We start from the raw sequence: 19,682 nt of genomic DNA on the forward strand, positions 1-19,682 counted from the left end.
GGGATGATTAAGTAACTCATCTCAACATTCTGAAATCTGTATCAAAATAGTTAATTTTTACCTAAGTGTTTGGTAGCCTGAAATAGTATGGCCATGAAAATCACGACTATTTGATTTCACTGGTGGTATAAACTACTGTATCTCCTGGTTTCTTGACAAGCAGATGGAATGGGGGAATCTGGGCTCTTAAGCAAGAATGAAGTCGGAAAGTCTCAGCTAAAAATTGTTGTAGATACTTAGACAAACTAAGAAAATTTTGGGGGGTGGGGAGGGTTATGAATTTCATTGTTTTAAGGACAAAGACAATTATGGACCACTAAATGGTAGAGTAAGAGTTATATCTGGAAATGCCAGTTGCTCTAAACTGAAACAGTTTCTGCAGAGAGAGAAGAGTCAGTAAAGAAGTACCATAAGAAGGGTGAACATGGTTTGTGCAACATTGAAGCCATGGCGCCAGTTGTGATAGGTAATCCTTCGGTAACCTTTGCTGACTGAAAAAATAAACCTCACCAGTACCTGTGAAAATAAGAACAGTTAATCAGTGCAAACTTGCACAGCTTTATGGGAATGCAAGCAATGATTTTCTCAAACTTTTCAAAACAGTTTCTTATCTAGTTTTCAATATTCAGATGTTCAGGAGAAATATATTACTCTTTCTTCCTTAGTGACCCTACAATTTATTTTATTTATTTGGATCACTGATACCCCACCTGTTAATTGAAAGTTTTGAAGTAGTGTACAATATATCTAAAATGCATTAGGGTAGACAAGTTACTAAGGAAGGGTAAAAGCACACACGTTTCCTCCTAGGCCTCCATGTTTGGTGGCCGTTTGGCTTCTGAATCTTGGGAACCCAGTAAGTTTTAGAACTTCAGAAGTTTTAGAAGAAATCAGTCTGACCTCTGGAAATGGCTACCAGAGGAGTCCCAGCTCAGGCTTAGCAGTTATTTCTGCTACTACTATCTCTCACAGGACATTTCCAGATAGACGCAGATCCAAAAAGGATTGTGGTGATCCCCTGCAGATTAGATGACGTCATGGCCGGAGGCTTACAAAAGTGAATACGCAGTCAATTAGTGGCCAGCATCCAAGTACTGACTGACTGGCAGTTCCCTGTGCTCCACAGTTGTTCAAAAAGTGCTAGCCAGGACTGATTGGCTGATGGACTCTTGCATGTAAACATGCTGTGTTCTCATAGCATCTTGGCTTTCAAAAATGGAAGGGTCAGAACAGCCTGAAGCATTATTGAAAAGACTATACATTGGAATTAGAGGGTTTGGGTACAAAAAGTCTGGCCAACTGGAAGCTCCCATGGTTTCTGGTTCTAGTGAGAGATACAAGAATCATGTGGAGTCCTTGGGGTTCTCTGAGCTTGGTTCTTTTCTTGCAAACGTTTCATTACCCAGCTAGGTAACATCTTCAGTGCTAAAATGGGATGAGGTTTACTGTCTATTTATCTGCTGTGGCATTTTAGACCAAGCCAAATCCAAATATGCAAGAGAATTCTTGGAAGCTTGGTATTCAGACAAGACAGCAATTAACAGACACATAGAGATAAACAGCATCTACATACTGTTCAAAAGAGACAAAAGACTAGATGCCAGCATTCAGTCACCAGCAATCATCTCCAGCAATCATCACCCAGATAAGCAAAGGTCACCACCAGGCACACAATCAAGCAGTCAACATATACTAATCAATGAACTACCAGAAGAGCAAAGCAGAACCCCCACCCCCACCAGCACTGGCAAAGCAGGCCACAGCAGATAAACAGAGAGCAAACCCCATCCCATTCTAGCACTGAAGATGTTACCTAGCCGGGTAATGAAACGTTTGCAAGAAAACAGCCAAGCTCAGAGAACCCCAAGGACTCCACAGTTCAACCCTGAGTTACACGTATTTGCCTCCATTGATACAAGAATCACCCAAGGAGCACAGTTATTTCAAATCTACTTGCAGTCCTGAGATGTTCCTACTGTCTCTTGGATCATTTATATTCAATATGCATATATGATTTCCTGTTCCCTTTCTATATAGATTTTTGGGTTTTGTTTTATTTTGTACCACTGTGATGGAATGGCTAAGGTGTTGAATTATGACTTCAGAGACCCAGGTTCAAGTTTACTCTCAGACATGGAAGTTCACAAAATGACATTGGGATAAGTAGCTACCTCTCAGCCCAATCTATCCCCTAGAGTTGTGGGAAAATTTAGAGGAGAGAAGCTATGAATTCTGGTTTGAACTTCTGAAGGAAAGGTGGGATATATTACCCACAGACAAATACTTTTTAAAAAGCTAACTCATCTGTGGGAAGTTCAAAATGCCACTGTCAACTTAAAAGCAGATGAGTACAAAGCTGCAGCGGGCTCATTATTCAACTTATTCACTTCTGTATATGTGAGAAAGGGTCTGCATTAAAGCTGCCATTTACCTCCTGTGGAATTTGGAATTTTTTCACCACTCCAAGTTCATAATACATTTGAATGCCACATTTTACAAGATCGAGTTCAGTCCATTCAAAATCAGAAAAATGAAAGGCGTAAATTTCACATTCTTCAGGATCTAGAAGCTCTTCTTTCTAGGGGCAAAAAAGAATAGCACTTCTCGTTTAGATTTGAAAGCTGAAGCGATAAGCTTTGGTCTCTGAACTGACATAAAAACAGTCACTATGCTTGCATCTAATGCTACATCATGAGTTAACAAAAACTGCATAACTGGAATGAACCAAGCCAAACTTCAGGTTTAGCTGTACTTCTGTCCTATTCCTATCTTCCAGAAGAGCTTTGCCATCATTTAGTTTTACTTTCCCATGTTCTTGATTTGCTAGTGTTGCAAACTTGGAACTGCAGTTTACATAAGCTCTGGTTAGTTAAACAAACCATTTCCAGATCCATTACTTGTAGTTACCTTGCTTTGCAACTGATCAGAGCTTGCGATCATCTACAAACTCACAATGATCGTGTGAAATAGGAAGATTACTCATAGCCAATTTATCAGTCTGGATTCTTGAGAGTATGTGTGCTGTATTTAAATAACTGTCTTGCCTATTTCCAGATTCCTGGTTTACTGTCATGCCACCTCTAGCCATGTGCGTACATGTGTTTGCATCTAATTGTCCATTCCTGCACTGGACCATGACCAGTATTTTTAATCTATGACCACTATGTGCAAATGAGGCCAGTGTTTTCCTCTGTAATGGAATTGCTTTTATAAAAATGGGGAATCGTTTTTCTGGCAGGAGTTATGCCATATTAATGCAGAATCCACATTGCCAGCCTACTTTCCTGCTCTCAGCTTGTGAACTGAGGTTCTTGGTTCATGCAAAGCATATCAGTAAGTGAAATTGGAAAGTTGTAGGGAGCTATCATGGAAGAAACATTTTACTGAAAGTTAATCATTTTTGCGAACAGTTTTCATTCTTTCAGTAAAACTCATGGGGGAAATAGAGAACTTGGTTTTAATTAAAAATTGACTAGAAAAATTGCTGTGATGTATGTGGTAAATCAAATGACTTTTGGCCATGTTTGGCCCTTGCTTAATGAACTATGAATCAAATCATGTTGGCTGGTATTGTACTTGGCTGAAGCATACTTTGTATGTAGCAGAGGAGACATATTAGGAAAGATATCATATCTGCTTATGTAGTATTCTCAGTTGTATTGCGCAACAGAATAAAAGGTTTCCCAGTTTAGATCTGTAACATTTAAAGAAGGGCATGATGCCATAATAAACAAGTTGACACTCACTATAAGTTCCAGCAGTTCATCCTCATCACATTCGTTCACCTCTTTGTCAAACTTTTCTCGTGTTGGCTGTGGAGAAACAGGCATGTTGAAGTTATGAGCTAGAAACATATATGGAGGAAGGCATTTTGGAGTCTAAAGCAAGAGATGGATAAAGCCTGCTACCCTCTTGTACCATCAACACATCTTTCTGACAACTTAATGATTCTCCAAAAAATGCCTGCTTGATGCTTGCTATCTAATCATGCTTAATGATGGAGCTGGCCCTTGTAGCGCTCCAGATGCAAATGGTTCCCAGTCGCTTAACAGTTGAAACAGGCTTCATCAACAAATATGGAACAGAGAGAATGAGAACTGAGCCAAAGTTTAAAAGTCATACCAAGATCTCTTGAATTTCATCTTGGTCACATCGTACATGGTAAAGGACCATATCCTGCGCAATGTCCTTTCGATTCTCCAGTTTATTCATCTTATCATAAGTATCAGTGTTGAGCACAGACCATCCCAGGAACTGTGTCAGAGACTTGGAAAAACAAAACAAAAATATTGTGTTTATTACTAAACATGAGCTGACCTCCTTTTTGCTCTGACCATTTCTTTTTCTCTGAGCTTTCCATTTTTTAAATACTCTTTGTGATGGTATGTTTGTTTTTTTCTGGATTTGTACAACCCCCCCCCCTTTTTTTCATTGAAAATGAAGTCACTCCACAGTGACATGGGCGGGGACAAATCTGAAATATAAATAAAAATAAAGTGATCGAGGTGGCTATCTTCATTGGTTAAAGCCAGAGAAGAGCAAATAAAAAACAACCAGCAATGATTTCAAAAGGATTTTTGGGCAGTGAGATTGATGGGACTGTTCTGCTGTCAGTCGTAATCTGTTAATAATGCTGACTGTGTAAACACAAGAACACACCCAGGAAGTTATGAGGGCATTTCATTGATAAGGAGTCCCAAAGGGAATCTGAGCTCAAAACAGGAACAAATTGCATATGAGGCAAATAAAGTGAAATATGAGAAGGTAGACAAGAAGAATGGAAGATTAGATAAGTAAAAGATTTCAGTAAATATAACAGGAAAGAGTAGCTTTTCCCAAACTGGTATCTTCTAGATGTACTTGAGGACATCTAGAGGACTACAAGTCCCAAAATTCTTCAGAACATGACCAGTGGCCAGTTCAAGTTCGATATTAAAAAAGTAGTGAGACATCAGCTTTCAAGTAGAACGAGTGGGTTACAAAGGAGAGTATGATGGAAATAATACGAAACCACCAATTATAATATAGGTCCTAACCTCATTCATTAGATGTTCTCAGCCTGGTATTTCATTAAGTATTTTATGAAGTCAAAACTCAAAGCAACATAAGAAATAGAATTGGGCTGAATGGGCTGGTTTATTCTGTTTAGTCACACTGAAGGTTATATTAGCCACTGCAGAATTCTGTGTGTAATCAACTGCTTTATAGAAACACTCATGATATTTTCATGTCCATTAATTATGCCTACCTCCATTAACGTTTCGTCCTGTTCATCAAAGGGCTTCCCATCTTTTCTATTGTAAAATGTAGCAACACCTACAATTTCTTCTTTTTTGTTGACTATTGGCATTGAAAGAACATTTTTGATGATCCATCCCGATTCATCAATCGGACCTTCCTTAAAACAGCAGCATGTCAGTATAAAATATATCCAGTGCTTACCTGCAGATCTAGCAATAGTAAAACCGTACTTATATGATGCAAATTTGTTACTAAAGCAAATGTCGTGGGCAAAGTGTTATATTTTATGTGATTTTCATAGAAATAGACAAATTGATGCCCTCTAGACGATATGCTTTTTCATCTGAGAACTTTGGTCAAGTAAGCTGGCCAAAATATGTAAAAGGTTTTAGGCTGTAGATCAAAACATTTGGAAAACCTTTGGTTGCCTATTCATATAGACAGCCCCTTCCCTAGGAGAGCAAATATAAAACCCTTATGAACACGCTTACAATACCTGAAATGTAAACATTTCATCCGCTGCTACGTTCATAACATTGCAAATCTGAAAAATTGCAGAAAAAAATACAAATATATATTTTACTATTTTGAAAATTAAATAAAAGATGAAAGTATTTATATATGATTGACATATAATGGCTGTGATCCAAAGAGTACCCAAGGACTTCTACTTATTTATTTATTTATTTATTTATTTATTTATTTATTTTAATTCAGACCATCCTCATATGACAAGTGGCTATTGAAACTTCTCTTTGTTTCAAAGATAGTTCCTATTTGTGAAAATAAACCCAGAACTTCTTATCCGTGCACAATTTATCACATAGGTCTTTAGTTCTTGGCCAAAGTACTCTTGGGTTATGCAAAGTTGTCAACATAAATACTTACAAAACCAGTTTCTGCTACATAAGTAGGGAGGCCACTACTCAATGCCCAGTGATCTTCCTTGGGATTTCTAAATGGAAAGGAAAAAACATGAAAATAGTGATCAGATTAGGCTTGGATAGAAAAAGGATGCACCTAAGTCAATCGTGAAATTTATTTTCCTGTTTGTTCTTTCATTACATGCTTTTTAAAGTGGTCTAGTATTTCTACAAAAACTATTAATTTGAACAGTTAATTGAGGGCAGGAGCAACAATGAACAACTTTCTAATGAAGTGTAGATATGGCTGCATTTTCACCATTTCAAGAATAGATCAATTTGTTTTACAAATACTGGTTGGAGACATGAAAATATTCAGAAATATTGTGGCATAGAAGTTGATTGTTCAGAGTTTTAAATATTTTAAATATTGAATATGTTCATTTTAACTCCTCAGAACAATGGATTTGTATTGAAGGAACAAATAATACCCCAGGAAGAAATGACATAAGCTCGTATGAGACAATGAATTACTTCCTACTGAAGTCATTTTAGAGCATATCTTTGGATATTCTTCTGATAGCATGATATCTGGCTCATCACAGGGCACAGTCTAATCCATTTACACATATTCAATGTCATTGACACATTTACTTGTCAAGATAACTTCCAGTTGATCCATTTATATAACACATACTGCTTGAGAGACTTTGTGATAGGGGTCTATGCAAAGACACTATATATTAATTCTTCCCTTCACCTTACTATACAATTACATTGGAGTGTCCAAGGAGAGACGTTTTCAGTTTAATTTTCTTCACTGATACTTCTAGAACATCTATATATTGATCTTACTTACATGGTGGCCTTGTTATTAGCTACAAATTCACCAAAGATTACAGATTCAGGATCTGTGCTTTAATTCAAACATAAATATTTTAAAGAGAGAGCCTCCGAACAAAATCCAAACAAAATCAGATGCAGTGTACTTACTTATTTTCATAAAAAGGTGTAAAATGTGTTAGGTTGAGAGTTAATTATCTTTCCAATCATCTGAGCTGAGTCACAACACTCTCTTTCTTCCTCAGCTTGATGCTCTCCAGATGGGTAAAGACCACAACTCCATAAATTCCCAAATAATGTATCTCTTAGTTATGCTGTTTGGGAATACAGTTTCAACACATCTGAAGGGCACCACACTGGGGCCGTACTCACAACAGCACACTGATTTTTGCTTTATATTAAAAATGCCCTTGGATTCTGTAGAATAGATTGGAGGAATTGACTGTACGAAACTTCGTATCAATACTACACTTGCAGTTATTTCACTTTACTTACGGGATAACTTTAATTTCTTCCTTTCCATGTAAAATATAATCGACGACCTTATAAAAGGCAATTTCCTATAAAAAATCAAAACCAGAGTTGACATTCAAAATAAGAGAACAAATAGAAAAAGGAGAGATTTCTTATCTGCTTAATAACTTACTCTGCCATCTGGAGTTCGAGGGCCTGAATAAGCTGGAACTTCACCCATTAGTACTGGCCATAAGTCAAAGAATTCCTAGAAAGTGAAATAAAAGTTATAAGAGAAATACATTTTAAAAAGTAGACCTATTCCTAATATACTTTTTCTTTTCTTTTCTTTTTTTTTTGGTTGGGAGAAATATCTTTTCCAAATACATGTTCTTTGTGAGGCTAGTTTTAGCAGAGTATGACAGATTCTAGTGCTTTAAGTTTGTAGTTACTCATCTATGCTATAAAGGAGTCTGTTTTGATGGCTTGCACCATTTTTCTCTTGCTCAAATCCATAGCAGATATATTTGTCATCTCTAACATTAAAATGTTCACCAGGGCAAAGCAAAAGTTTAAGTACATGAACCTTGCGTATGAAAAATCCCAACTTTGATCCCTATCATCTCCAGAACAAGACTGGAAAAGATGAGCTGTGGCCCACCGGTATAGAAATAACGAATGAATAATCCAATTCAATTTTGGAAAAAGTGGGATTCTGAAAAAATTGTTTGATTCGCACAATTCTATAGAAAACTGTGGCAGGCAAGTGCTGTATTTCAATGACTGAGCACGTGATTTGTATGCAGAAAGGCCAATTTGTGAAACTAAACATATTAGGTCAGTGTTTCTCAACCTTAGCAAGGTGAAGATGTGTGGACTTCAACTCTCAAAATTCCCCATGCTGGCTGGGGAATTCTGGGAGTTGAAGTCCACACATCTTCACCTTGCTACGGTTGAGAAACACTATTAGGGGAATATTTGGAAGAATAGCAGACAACACTACTGTAAATGTTGCAGTGTTTTGTTTGTTTGTTTCATTCTGATTTTGCTCCACAAACATTTTGATATAAATGGAAGAGGACGTGAAAAACTCTGGAACTGAAATGGACAAGTTTACACTGAGCCACACTTAGAAACTATTTACCTTTTGCTTGGTCATATCGAGAAGACCTACAGAATACCTGTCACAGTTCAAATACGCTCTCACTGTGTAAAAAGCTTTGTGGAATTGTCTTTCGATGTCCGTCAGTTCCTCAAATACTTTATTGGCTGACCACAGTAAAACCTGCAGAAGAGCAAAGCCAGAAAGATAAATTGCCTAGACAATCTAGTGGATTCAGGAGCATCATTTCTGATTACTCTTTCTTTCTGTCTTAATAAAAGTCAGGCCAGGCTCCATTGACAATTTGTTATAGAAAGTACATGGCATGTTAAAATGCTTTGCCATTTTCTTCTAAACACTTCCTTACTCATTTGACGCATGATCTTTGAATATTCCTATAGTACAGTAACATTTTCCCTGTACTATTGTGTTTGCACTACGGGACTATATATATATACTGTATATATAGGCACTACTGTAAATATATAAATGTTTGATAATGATGATGATTATATATGAATTCGTATGTGTATGTATGAATATGATTTTGGTACGCCACCAATCAAATTGGAAGACGCTGATGGGCACACAGTAAAGACAGAAAATAACAGGATATGCGGTAGGTGAAAATTTTTAAAAAGTGGGTGGTAACCAGCAAAATCTGGGAGTTTGCAGTGGAACTGAGCAGAATCTAGGTCATTTATAGACAATCATTTAAGTTTTTGAATCATGGCCAAGTCTTTAAGACTCTGAGTGGTTTATTAGTTTGAAGGGCTATCCCATGCCATTTCTAATGCATTTTTTTTTTCTCAGCATTTTCAGAAGTACAGCCTTGACTTCAAGAGTTGCTGAAAACAGATATGTGATAATGCAAGGAACATGACTGGGAAGTTTCAGAAACCACAAGCGCACACAAAAAGCATGAACAAAAACAACATTTCCTGAATTGGGTTGAGCAAACAGTATGAACAATATCCTTTATGCTGCAAAGTTCTTTCAGTTGCTTCAAGCTGTATATATTTTCTATTCAGCTTCTGTCTAAAATGGCAAGTACTTCAAGTAAATATTGACTACTATAGGTCCTAGAACAACACAAGGCTCCAAAGATCATATTAAAAAAAAAAGATCATAAACAAATGGTCCAGCTGTGTAAACATCATTCAAGTATTTGTCTTTGAAATTCTGATCATGGACTGAAATAAATTATGACTGATGCTTGTGAAAGAATGTAGACCTGGCCTTAGGAAGGAAGAAAGAATGATTGGTTAAAGGAGCTTCAGAAAAGTTTACTCAGTCCAGAGAAAATAGAAAGTGTGAGAAAGAAGATCAACATAAACCTGTTTTGATTTTGATTGGTATAAGATGGAGTAGGGAGGAACTCTGACAGGCTTTCAGGATTCTATTATTCTACCCTACAACAATAAAAAACATTTCTGGAATCCCCACAGTGCCTATATCTTGAGCTGGCCTATCTAGAAGAACTGATATATTATGACTGCATCTGGAAGCCTTGAAGGAGGCTGTGAATGGTGTTGAAGTTATAAAGAAACTCTTTAATAAAAAGCTAAACATTTTGGTATAAAGTCCTTCACAGATTTGAGTCTGATGCAAAATCTTACAAAGGCTCAATCTTGATGCCACGTTAGGGAAATAATTGCTTCCTTCCTTCCTCACATCTGTTTATGAAAATAAATTATGAAAAAGAAAAAAAATCTTCATGAAAACCATAAATTTAGGTAAAAGACCAACAGCATAGAGACATAAATCAGTTTTCTCTTAACAGAAAATGCAACTGCAGGCTAATAGGGAGAGACAAGCTTAAGGTGGAAATATATATATATATAGCTTCTTTGTTTATACAGAAAGATAAATTGCCTAGACAGTCTAGTGGAATCTATTTGGTTTCTTGACAAGACTTGAGCAAACCTTCCAGAGTCAGAATTCTTTAAAGAAGGATGCAGCTTCTTTTGTGAGAGCTCCAAATTTCTCTTTCCTCAGAACCAGCACTTTCCTTCTCTTCTTAGAGAATGCATGGATGGTTTTATGAACACTTCTACTATTATGAAGCCAATTTATAATAATAAAAAAAAAACAGCTTGAAGTTTTTCCAAATGATGCTGTAACTTTGTGTTTTCATCTAACTCTCCTCATGTCAAATTGTGAAAAATACTGCTTACAGGCAAAGCATAAACAATTCTGATTTCTGTAGAATATAATAGCCATTTCCAACTCTCTGTTTTCGAATATTCACACAAAGGCAGAGGATACCGAATGGCCTATTGCCTTGGAGAGGCTCATTTTCCATCAGCATTCTGAAAATACTCAGATCCCAAGTTGATGCATTATTTACTGCAACTTGGCATTTGATCAGTCTACTGTTATAATTCATTCCCTTATTCTGGCCAGGAGTGAAGGGGCACCTGTGTAGAGAACTGAGCCATTCCAGATTTTAAAACTAAGCAGAGAAAGAAGTCCAAGAGCCGAGAGTAAGAAGAAGTGCAAGAAGACAGAAAGGATCAACCTCTTTTGGTATTAATAATGTTTGTTGCAGTCCCTTTCTGGCTTTGGCACCTTTCTATGATCATCTTCAACAGACTTAATTGTCAGTAATTTCTGAAAGCCATTTAACAGGAGGAGACGTTCTTGTCAAAAGAAAACTGGATCCTGGGCCACAAGCACATATATTATTTTGAGAATTTGGTGAACGTTCAGAGCCTTCTCTTACACTTACTGGTATACTTCCTGAGACTGGTAATAAAAGCTTGTAAGTTTGCACTGCTTTTTATGGCTTCTTAGCATCTCCCTGCCTTGTGTGTCCTTGCACAGTACAAAGACATTATGGAATATTAGCCATTATTCTTGTTGTGGCCATTGATGGACAATGTTTCTTGCTGCACAACGTCTATGGAATAAAACTTCAACCAGTCACAACAGCAAAATAGCCCAATAAATCAAAGAAAAAAAAAGAATAACCAGAACTCATATTGATCTTGTTTATTATTCTTGAAAGACTTATTTGCTTGTTCTCTTAATGCCCAAATTAACGAAGGTTGAACACAGAGATACAGTTGTTGGTTAATGAGAGGTCAAGCAGTCTCTTTCAGAGGAATAGCACAGACAACAAAGAATGTTGAGTTCAAGCAGATTTAACTGTGATACGAGCTTCAAATGATGATGATGATAATGATGATAATTTATTAAATTTCTATACTGCCAGATGCCCAATGACTCTGCGTGGTTCACAACAATCAAAACAAAGAAATTTCAATAAAAGCAATGAAAGGAAAAAAGATAAAAGATGGCAAGCACAATGAAGCGAGGGGTCCCACTGTCCCTCGCCAAAGGCCTGGGTGAAGAGCCAGGTCTTCAGAACTCTTCTAAACAACAGCAGAGTTAATTTAAAACTAGTTTACTAATCAGTAGTAACTAAAACCAGTGCTCATTTGTAGAATAGTTTCTCAGATTCCCTACTCTAATTTTCTTACGCTCCATTGCAAGCGTGTTGGGGGAAAATGGCCAGTTGCTATTGGTGTTTCATTTGTTTGAGATGGAGAACGACATCATTTACCTTGATTGCTCAGTTATGGGGGCAACAGATCCCACTTCTAAAATACACAGGCTAGTTGTGATGCTAACAATACCTGCTAACATCCATAATTTGTCCTCCTAATGTGCATAATTGCTATTTCATAGCATGTTGGCAACTGTTTATTTTTCCCTTTCTTTAATAGTTTCTCAACACTAAATTCACAAGATTTTGTAAAGAAAAAAGTTGGAAATTACTTTAGCTGATTCCTTGCTTGTATTAGACAAAGTGGATTCAGTTGCCACACCCTTCAACAAGGCCAAGTGGGAGAAGAAATGAATGGGCTAGATGTCAAAAAGTGAAAAACAGTAAAATTTGAAAGTAAAAAAAACCAAGCCCAGTACCTTGCAAATAGAATATGTGGAGAGATCTAAAATATTTGAAACAATACCTGATCTTGTTAGTTTTACCAACTTGAATAACAAGAATCAATCGTTAACCTTCTCTCTTGTTTTTCCCACCCAAAATTTGGACATTTCTGCATTTCTTTGATGAAAACTCTTTAACAAAAAGTTTTTTAAAAAAATTAAAATTCTTGAAGGCTCAGAGAGGTTTGTCAGCGATTTTGCAGGTCCTAGCCAATAGCTGTGTGGCATAATCAGCTTATTCCTTGTTCAAACAGAGCTTTATGAACAGTTACAATTTTTTGAGAGTTTAACAAAATACAAACGCACACAGAGAGAAATAGGTAGTTATTTAGTAAAGATCTAGTCTGGAGAGAAGTTTTCTTACCTGACCTCTTCGTGTTTCACAATTGTGAAGGTAGCTCAGATGATAAATTTTCAGGTTCAAGGAGGCAAAATTGAGATATTTCAGGAACAGCTGAGACATAAAAAACTTGGTTCAGTTCCTCAATGTTTGACAACGCCGTTACATTTAAATGTAGAAATTGGGGACTAGAGAATTTCTCTGAAGACACTTTCCCAGTACTTACATTTTCATCTGCACTGGTGAAAAAAGGACCTCCGATCTTATTCACTGCCATGATCACAGCAACCACATCTTTGCCATTCATGATTGGTGTTGCAAGAATATTCTTTGTAGTAGACTCAGTGAGTTCATCAACAAATGTACTAAAATGTTGGGACTGTGTTTTTAAAAAAAAGAAATTAGAAAACTAAGCACTTAGCCTAACAGCTTAGCCTTTTTCCATCCTTCTTGACACAGAATAGACAATTATATAGAAATCATATTTGATTTTTTTCCAAAAACATCTTTGTACCACTTCTAAAACATTGTTAAAAATAATTTTGTTGTGTTAGGTAGATTATCCTCCAGAGGTACAATGACAGGAAACACCAACATGCAGGTCACACTGGATAGGAGGAGTTTAATACAAATTTGGAACTGATAGGCAGCAAAACTACATTTATCCAGGGAGAAAACCATGTTTGAGGTTTTACAATGATTCTTGAGTATCTGAGTCTAGCATTGCCTCTCCGTGAACTCATATCTGTCTTCTTTCATCTGCAAATTACATATTTGTCAGTAAGGTTTTATTTGCTTTCTCCTTCAAAGTAAAATTCACCAACTGGATGCCATAGAGGTGTGTTGGAAATATAAATATGATAAATTCTCCAGTGTAGTGGGGGATTTTGGGAGCTGCTGTCTTAACATATCTGGAGGGCATTCATGTGGGGAAGGGTGAATTACACAATAAAAGCTATTTAAAATGTCAGACCTCAGGGAAAGGGGAGTACAAGCTGGTTTTAATTCCATGTGGGATAAACTATTTGTTTACCTTACCTACTGTATCCAACCTATGGTTCTGCGATGAGCAAATGACCTAGTTATTGAAAGCGTACTTAACAGTGAAGTAATCCCAGCGGAAACCATTTATGGACTGTAAGGATTTGAAATTAATAACACTGACTGCATATGTAGACATGAAAGGACACAATGTGGATTTTAAGACTGGAAAGGAGAAGTTTCATGTTTGTGCCATGTGACAGACCAAACATTTGTCATCTGGAAGGGGATGCTTTTGTTTTCCACTCAGGCATTTCCCCAAAGACACTATTCCTACACTGCCACAACATTTTTGTTGATTCCACTCTGTTGTCCTTGGCTAACCAAGTTGATTTACTTCCAGCTCAGCTGCAAGTCAGCATGACCTGGAAATGTTCTAGTTTCTAACTGGAGAGGCTGGTGTTCTGAAGAGCTTAAGTGCAGGTGAGTCATTTTCCACTGTCAGGAATTTCCATCTCTCATCTCTTGGGATCTCTCCCTCCCACCATCATTGAGGAATATCTATTTCTTTTTTTAGCAGGGAGATGTGCCCTGGGCAGCTTGTTGGCTTCCCCCTCTTAGCAACACTGGTGATTACCCGATGGATGACAACAGTAGGGATACAGTGCGCTCCAGTTGATCAGCTAGAAGGACTACTGGTTGGTTCTCAGCACTCCAAGGTCAACTGCAGTGTGAGCAAATCTGGCCAGCTTCAACCTGTTTCTGTGGGCTTGGAGAGTGAAACTAGTAGCAGTGTGGAAGTGCTTTTGAAATGAAAGTTAGAGCTATCTTGTAGCGTAGTCACATCCTTCTCACTTGAAAAACTTTCTTTAAGCAAATTAGTGCCAGCAAATTATATTTGAATATCCTTTGAATATTACTGTTCAATGGTGACTAAAATTTGCATTGAGAACTCTTTGAAGAACTTAGGAACAGTCCTGTAATATTGGACTAAAGATCTATCTACTTCAGTGTCCAACCACTGGTAGGAGAAGACAACCCCCTGCCCATGCTCCCAGTCAACTGGCATCTAGAGGCATGTTCCTTCTTGTGCACCAATCATATTTTACTGATTCAAGACCTCTTAAGGATCCCTTCCAATTTCTGTAATTCTTCAAAATGATTTGATGAGTACAACTTTCAGTTTGGTTGCTTGAAGCAAGGCTGTTGATAGCTCGGATGATGTTTCAAGGACCAAGGAAAGGAGGTGATTGCCAGTGATACTCTGTTATATACTAACACTAGGAGCTCAGATAGATAATGATGAGCTGTTTCACTCAACTTGCTTCCCCTTATAGTTTAGGGATGGAAGTAAGGTAGGAAGTTAGTGCATGCATTTGTAGCAAAAAGTCACTTTAGGCTGGAACTAGGAAAGTAGATATAGAATTGATTCTCTTCAAGAAATCCTAAACTGCTATGTGCTCTCCTGAAGATCTCATGTGACCTGAAAATGTAATGGACAGCCATGCTGTGAACCACTCTTCTTAGGTTCAACCTAAGAGTCACTATATGAGATCGGCAGCTATATAAATGTGATAAATAATTAAAAAAAAAACTTTATGTAAGTCTATCTTGGAAATATCACTGGTCTCCAGGAGAAGTCTTCAGTCTTGCAAGAGAAGCTCAGAACATGCTAAACCTCCCATTGTTCAGAAGTGGAATAGTTGCATATATCAATGCAGAGTCAGAGCTGGTAGCCTTATCTTCCATATCATCACTATACAAATGTCCATGTTTTCCCCAATTTGTCCCATTTAAACCCCATCATTCCCAGCCAGCATGGCCAGAGTAGCCAACTGAATACCATGGCACTGGAAACAAAGGCAGGGAGAGGGGAAAAGATCTAGTAATGTGCCACAGGCCAGTCAAGAAGAACCCATGAAGAAAATACAGGAAGAAAAATGCAAACTGTAGAAAGAAGGAGCAAACCACTGGTTTGGAGGCACATTCCATATGTACAGAATAACAAAATGCTAATATAATAATATAATATATTTATATTTATATTATAATAATATAAATCTAGCCAAAAAAATAGAATGGCAAATGCAATTTGAAATGAATGAATGAATGAATGAATGAATGAATGAAGAGATCAAGAAGGAAAACAAAGAAAAAACAAAAAGGGAATTACAAAGAGAGTAAATAAGAGAACGTCAACTTTAGAGAAGAACTTAATGAATAACTTAACCTTTAGAGAAGAAGGAGCCAACAAAGAGACCTTTGCTATACTAGACCACAGTAAGAGGAAGGAAAAATAGATAAGCACAAGAGGAACATGAACACAATCGTTCTGTTTTCCTTATTCTTCATAGATTTGCGTTAGGCTTCTTATGCTACGTATCATGATGCAGGACAGGCCTTTGATTTAAAGAGCTACTGCTCTATCTAGCACACCAAGTAGAGGAAGAGGCACACAGCCACCCTCCCCATATTACATAAGCTTCCATTACGTGTATCATTTTCTTCTGTTAAGAACATGAGCAGACTGTACTGGATCAGACCAAAGGCCTATCTAGTCCAGCATTTTGTGTTGGCCAGGCAGATGAATCCAGGAAACCAAGATCATGACATAAGGGTGATTATCCTCTCTACCTTTGCTTATAACCAATGGAAGTTAGGCTATGTTGCCTTCAATTCTGGGGATGTTAGACAGTCAACAAGAGTTTTGACCATTGAAAGTTCTGTCCCATGTGTTTGTCTAGTCTGAAACTTACATTTATGGCTACCAGGACATTTTGTAGGAGCAAATTCCATAGTTTAACAATCAGTTGTCTAATGTCCTAAATTACTTCTGAATCTCCTACATTTAAAGTCATTGGATGACCTTTCATTTAAATACTATGAGAGAGGGAGAAAAACTTTTCTTATTTTTAACTCATCATGAATAATTTTATATATCCTGTATGCATATTTTCTTAAGCCAAGGAGAGGCAACCAGATGACCTCCAGATGTTTTACAGAGTAATTCCCACAATCCCTTGCTTAGGGCATGCTAATTGGGGCTAATGGGAGCTGAGCTTGGTACTAGGTTGTCTCCCTTGACCTAAAAAGGCTATATTCTTTCTTCAAGGGGAGCTGTATCTTTAGGAGCTTCCTGAAAATCCACGAGGGACTGCTAGGTAAAGATAAAGCTTCCTCTTAATCAGGCTCATTTCCCTGTAACTTAATGGGCACATCCATCCAGTTTTCATGCCAGCAATATGGAAGCAATTTGCTATTGTCTTTTTCTGGGATATTTTTGCAGCTTTTCAATCTAGCCTACATCCTTGATCTCCCAAACTTGTACTATCCAGGCTGGACCCTGCTTAGCTTTTTGAGATCAGTCAAGGGTGGCTAGGGGCTGCTGCTGGTCCCTTAATCATAGCGAAAGTGTCTTAAATCTGTCTTAAACTGTCTTAAAATCCTCTTGAAGTATGAATACTAGCTAATTTTTATGCTTTGACATTTACCAATAACAGAATAACAATTTAAGTAGCCTTACCTCAAAAACATTCTGGATGTTTATGGTCTTCTTGGTCTGAGCAACATGCCCCAATACACCTATGTCCAGGGGGAAAACAATTTCACAGTCAGAGGTTACCAGACAATCTTCCAGGATGCTGTCCTTATGAACGTTGAACAGCCGGCTAGCCAGCTCTGGGGTGCCATTCCGCTGCCTGTACATAAACAGGCTGCACCACTCAGCATTGATGAGAGCACTGATTCTTTTTAGGGTCTTGAAGACCACCTTCTCCATGTTGATGCTTTCCTGCATGTCTTGTATCAGCTCAAAAAGAGTTTCCGTCTCTGCGGGGTCCATCCCTTCAAAGCCTCTGCCATCTTCTGAGGGCTGTTCACAGTTCATCTTGGCACAGAAGGCTCTATCCTCCAGTTTCTTCTCAAAATACTTCTTAGCAAAATCTGGATTGCTATCCAAGAAAGTTTCGACTTCCTCTTTGTTGAGGCTCATGATGGGAGCCTTGGATTCTGGAGCCTTTGGGCAATGGCTGTGCAAAATAATGTGGTCCCAGAAATACTGTCTCTGTGTCGAGCGTGGAGACAATGATCAGTGAGGCAATTGTCCATCAGCAAGCTAATGGTTTGGCCAGGGTGTGGGAGGGCAGATCTTCTTAACCAAGCAGCTTAAATGACTGGTTCCAAAGCTGTCAATAATTCCTGCTTCTTTATTCTCATATGTAAGCCCTCTGATCATTTCATATCAGAAGGATATACTAATCATATATCCAACTTCCATTATTTGTTTCAAACTAGGGTATGTATGTATATATATTTATATGTAAGTGTGTGTGTGTGTGTGTGTGTGTGTGTGTGTGTGTATGATTATGATTTTCCCCTCTTCTGATGGTGACAGTAGAACTGCAATAAGCTTCCTAGAGTCTAATTAAATACACATGGCTCAGTTTTCATCCTCAGCCAACCAGGTTCCTATCTTATTACACCTGCTGTCAGCAGGAGTGTGCCAAACCAGGAAAAACGAGCTAAATCAATTCTATAAACGGACTGGCACAGAAACATCCAGAAGAGGCAGTATTTACTGGACTCTGCATTTTCCCTAGGGAGTGATAACCTATCTTTTGATAAATAGACTGGCCTATTTATCAGTGGGGTGGGGGGCACATCATGTAGATTTCTGCTTACGGCATTAAAATGCTTAGAACTTCTCTAGCTGAGATGTTTGAGGCAGCTTGGATAATCAGCAAAGGGAGGAGCACACACATCAGTTATATTACCTGAAATTAAATGATCTTGAGTCAGGCACAAAAGAAGACCCAGTTCCTCTCAATTCTGCATCAGTCAGAGTAGAGCACCCAAAATATTGGTCCTAGTTCTGGGCATAGCCTTCCTGGAAAAACACTGAAGAACTTGAATGTCTCCAGAGGAAAGCAGCCAAGGGTTTGGAAGGAACAACTCACAAAGAATAGAAGGTTTGGATATGTTTAGTCTAGAGAAACAAAGGCTTAACGAATGACAATGTGGCACACAGGGTCTGCAAGGAGTGGTCAAGGAAGTCTAGATGGTGGCCGTGATGGTGCAACAGAAGCTCTGCCTGCTTTTTATATGTGACCAAAACATTTTCTTGTTGTGTTTCATTTTTTCATCAGTCCTTTAGGTGGCACCACAGCTCAACAGTTGCAACTCCAAAGGCTATTGTACCCAGATAAGTCTCTCCTTCCAGCACATATTGAAGATCCTGAATTAAATTATGAGGTCCAGAGAGCTTCAAATCACTGATGACCAAGGCATGTTAATCCTTAGCTTTGGTCAAGGTTATTAAATAGGAGTATGCACATCATATTGAGAAAAATCTTGAATCCCAAGGAGAAGCAAGATGATTTGGGCCAAATCTGCAGTATTTTGAAGCAAATTGGGACCGTATACAACTAGCTTGATTTGAATCTGGATTTCAAGAAGCTCCAATCCAATTCATAAGACTGAGATGCTAAACAGGGTCATTGCTTCTGTTAAAAAATGTTTTAGTTTCTTTAGCAAATATCAAATAATGGAGGCGAATGATAGAGACAATTGGATTCAATATTTGACAGGACTCACTTCGTATCAAAGGGATCTAATCAGTTAGACCACTGAGGTCAACCTAATCACAGTGGGATAATGGGAAGCATGAAGCTTCAAATTGCACCTTAGATTCAGGTAGACAAACTGCCTCTGATTCAGTCCAAATTGAGTTGGGACACTTCCAAAGTTCTGAAGCTGGTTTCCCAACCATATCCTATGGGATATGCATAACCCTAATATTACTGACTGATCAAATGAGAATATTAACACTTACCTTGGTAGTCCATTCAACAAACATGACCAATAAGTTATTTTAAGATCATGTTTGGTAAATCAGTGGATTTTGACA

General features: G+C 37.8%; 1 protein-coding gene across 1 annotated transcript in view; it reads right to left on the reverse strand.

The window, feature by feature from the left end:
- Nucleotides 1-18,002, reverse strand: part of PDE6B (phosphodiesterase 6B) — a 30,107-nt gene extending 12,105 nt beyond the window's left edge. Inside the window, exons 1-13 of the mRNA XM_007431937.3 lie at nucleotides 17,301-18,002; nucleotides 13,023-13,175; nucleotides 12,821-12,910; nucleotides 8,545-8,685; nucleotides 7,594-7,668; nucleotides 7,443-7,507; nucleotides 6,130-6,196; nucleotides 5,738-5,785; nucleotides 5,249-5,398; nucleotides 4,123-4,266; nucleotides 3,747-3,812; nucleotides 2,432-2,578; nucleotides 409-516 (exon numbers count right to left, since the gene is read on the reverse strand). Coding sequence (XP_007431999.2) covers nucleotides 409-516; nucleotides 2,432-2,578; nucleotides 3,747-3,812; nucleotides 4,123-4,266; nucleotides 5,249-5,398; nucleotides 5,738-5,785; nucleotides 6,130-6,196; nucleotides 7,443-7,507; nucleotides 7,594-7,668; nucleotides 8,545-8,685; nucleotides 12,821-12,910; nucleotides 13,023-13,175; nucleotides 17,301-17,768 — 1,722 coding nt within the window. The 5' untranslated portion in view covers nucleotides 17,769-18,002. The remainder of the gene's footprint in view (nucleotides 1-408; nucleotides 517-2,431; nucleotides 2,579-3,746; nucleotides 3,813-4,122; nucleotides 4,267-5,248; nucleotides 5,399-5,737; nucleotides 5,786-6,129; nucleotides 6,197-7,442; nucleotides 7,508-7,593; nucleotides 7,669-8,544; nucleotides 8,686-12,820; nucleotides 12,911-13,022; nucleotides 13,176-17,300) is intronic.
- Nucleotides 18,003-19,682: the final 1,680 nt, after the last annotated feature.

Source organism: Python bivittatus, unplaced genomic scaffold (genome assembly GCF_059951505.1).
Source record: "Python bivittatus isolate LINGU-HERP-01145 unplaced genomic scaffold, Pbiv_v1 ctg000850_np1212, whole genome shotgun sequence".
Classification (NCBI taxonomy): domain Eukaryota; kingdom Metazoa; phylum Chordata; class Lepidosauria; order Squamata; family Pythonidae; genus Python; species Python bivittatus.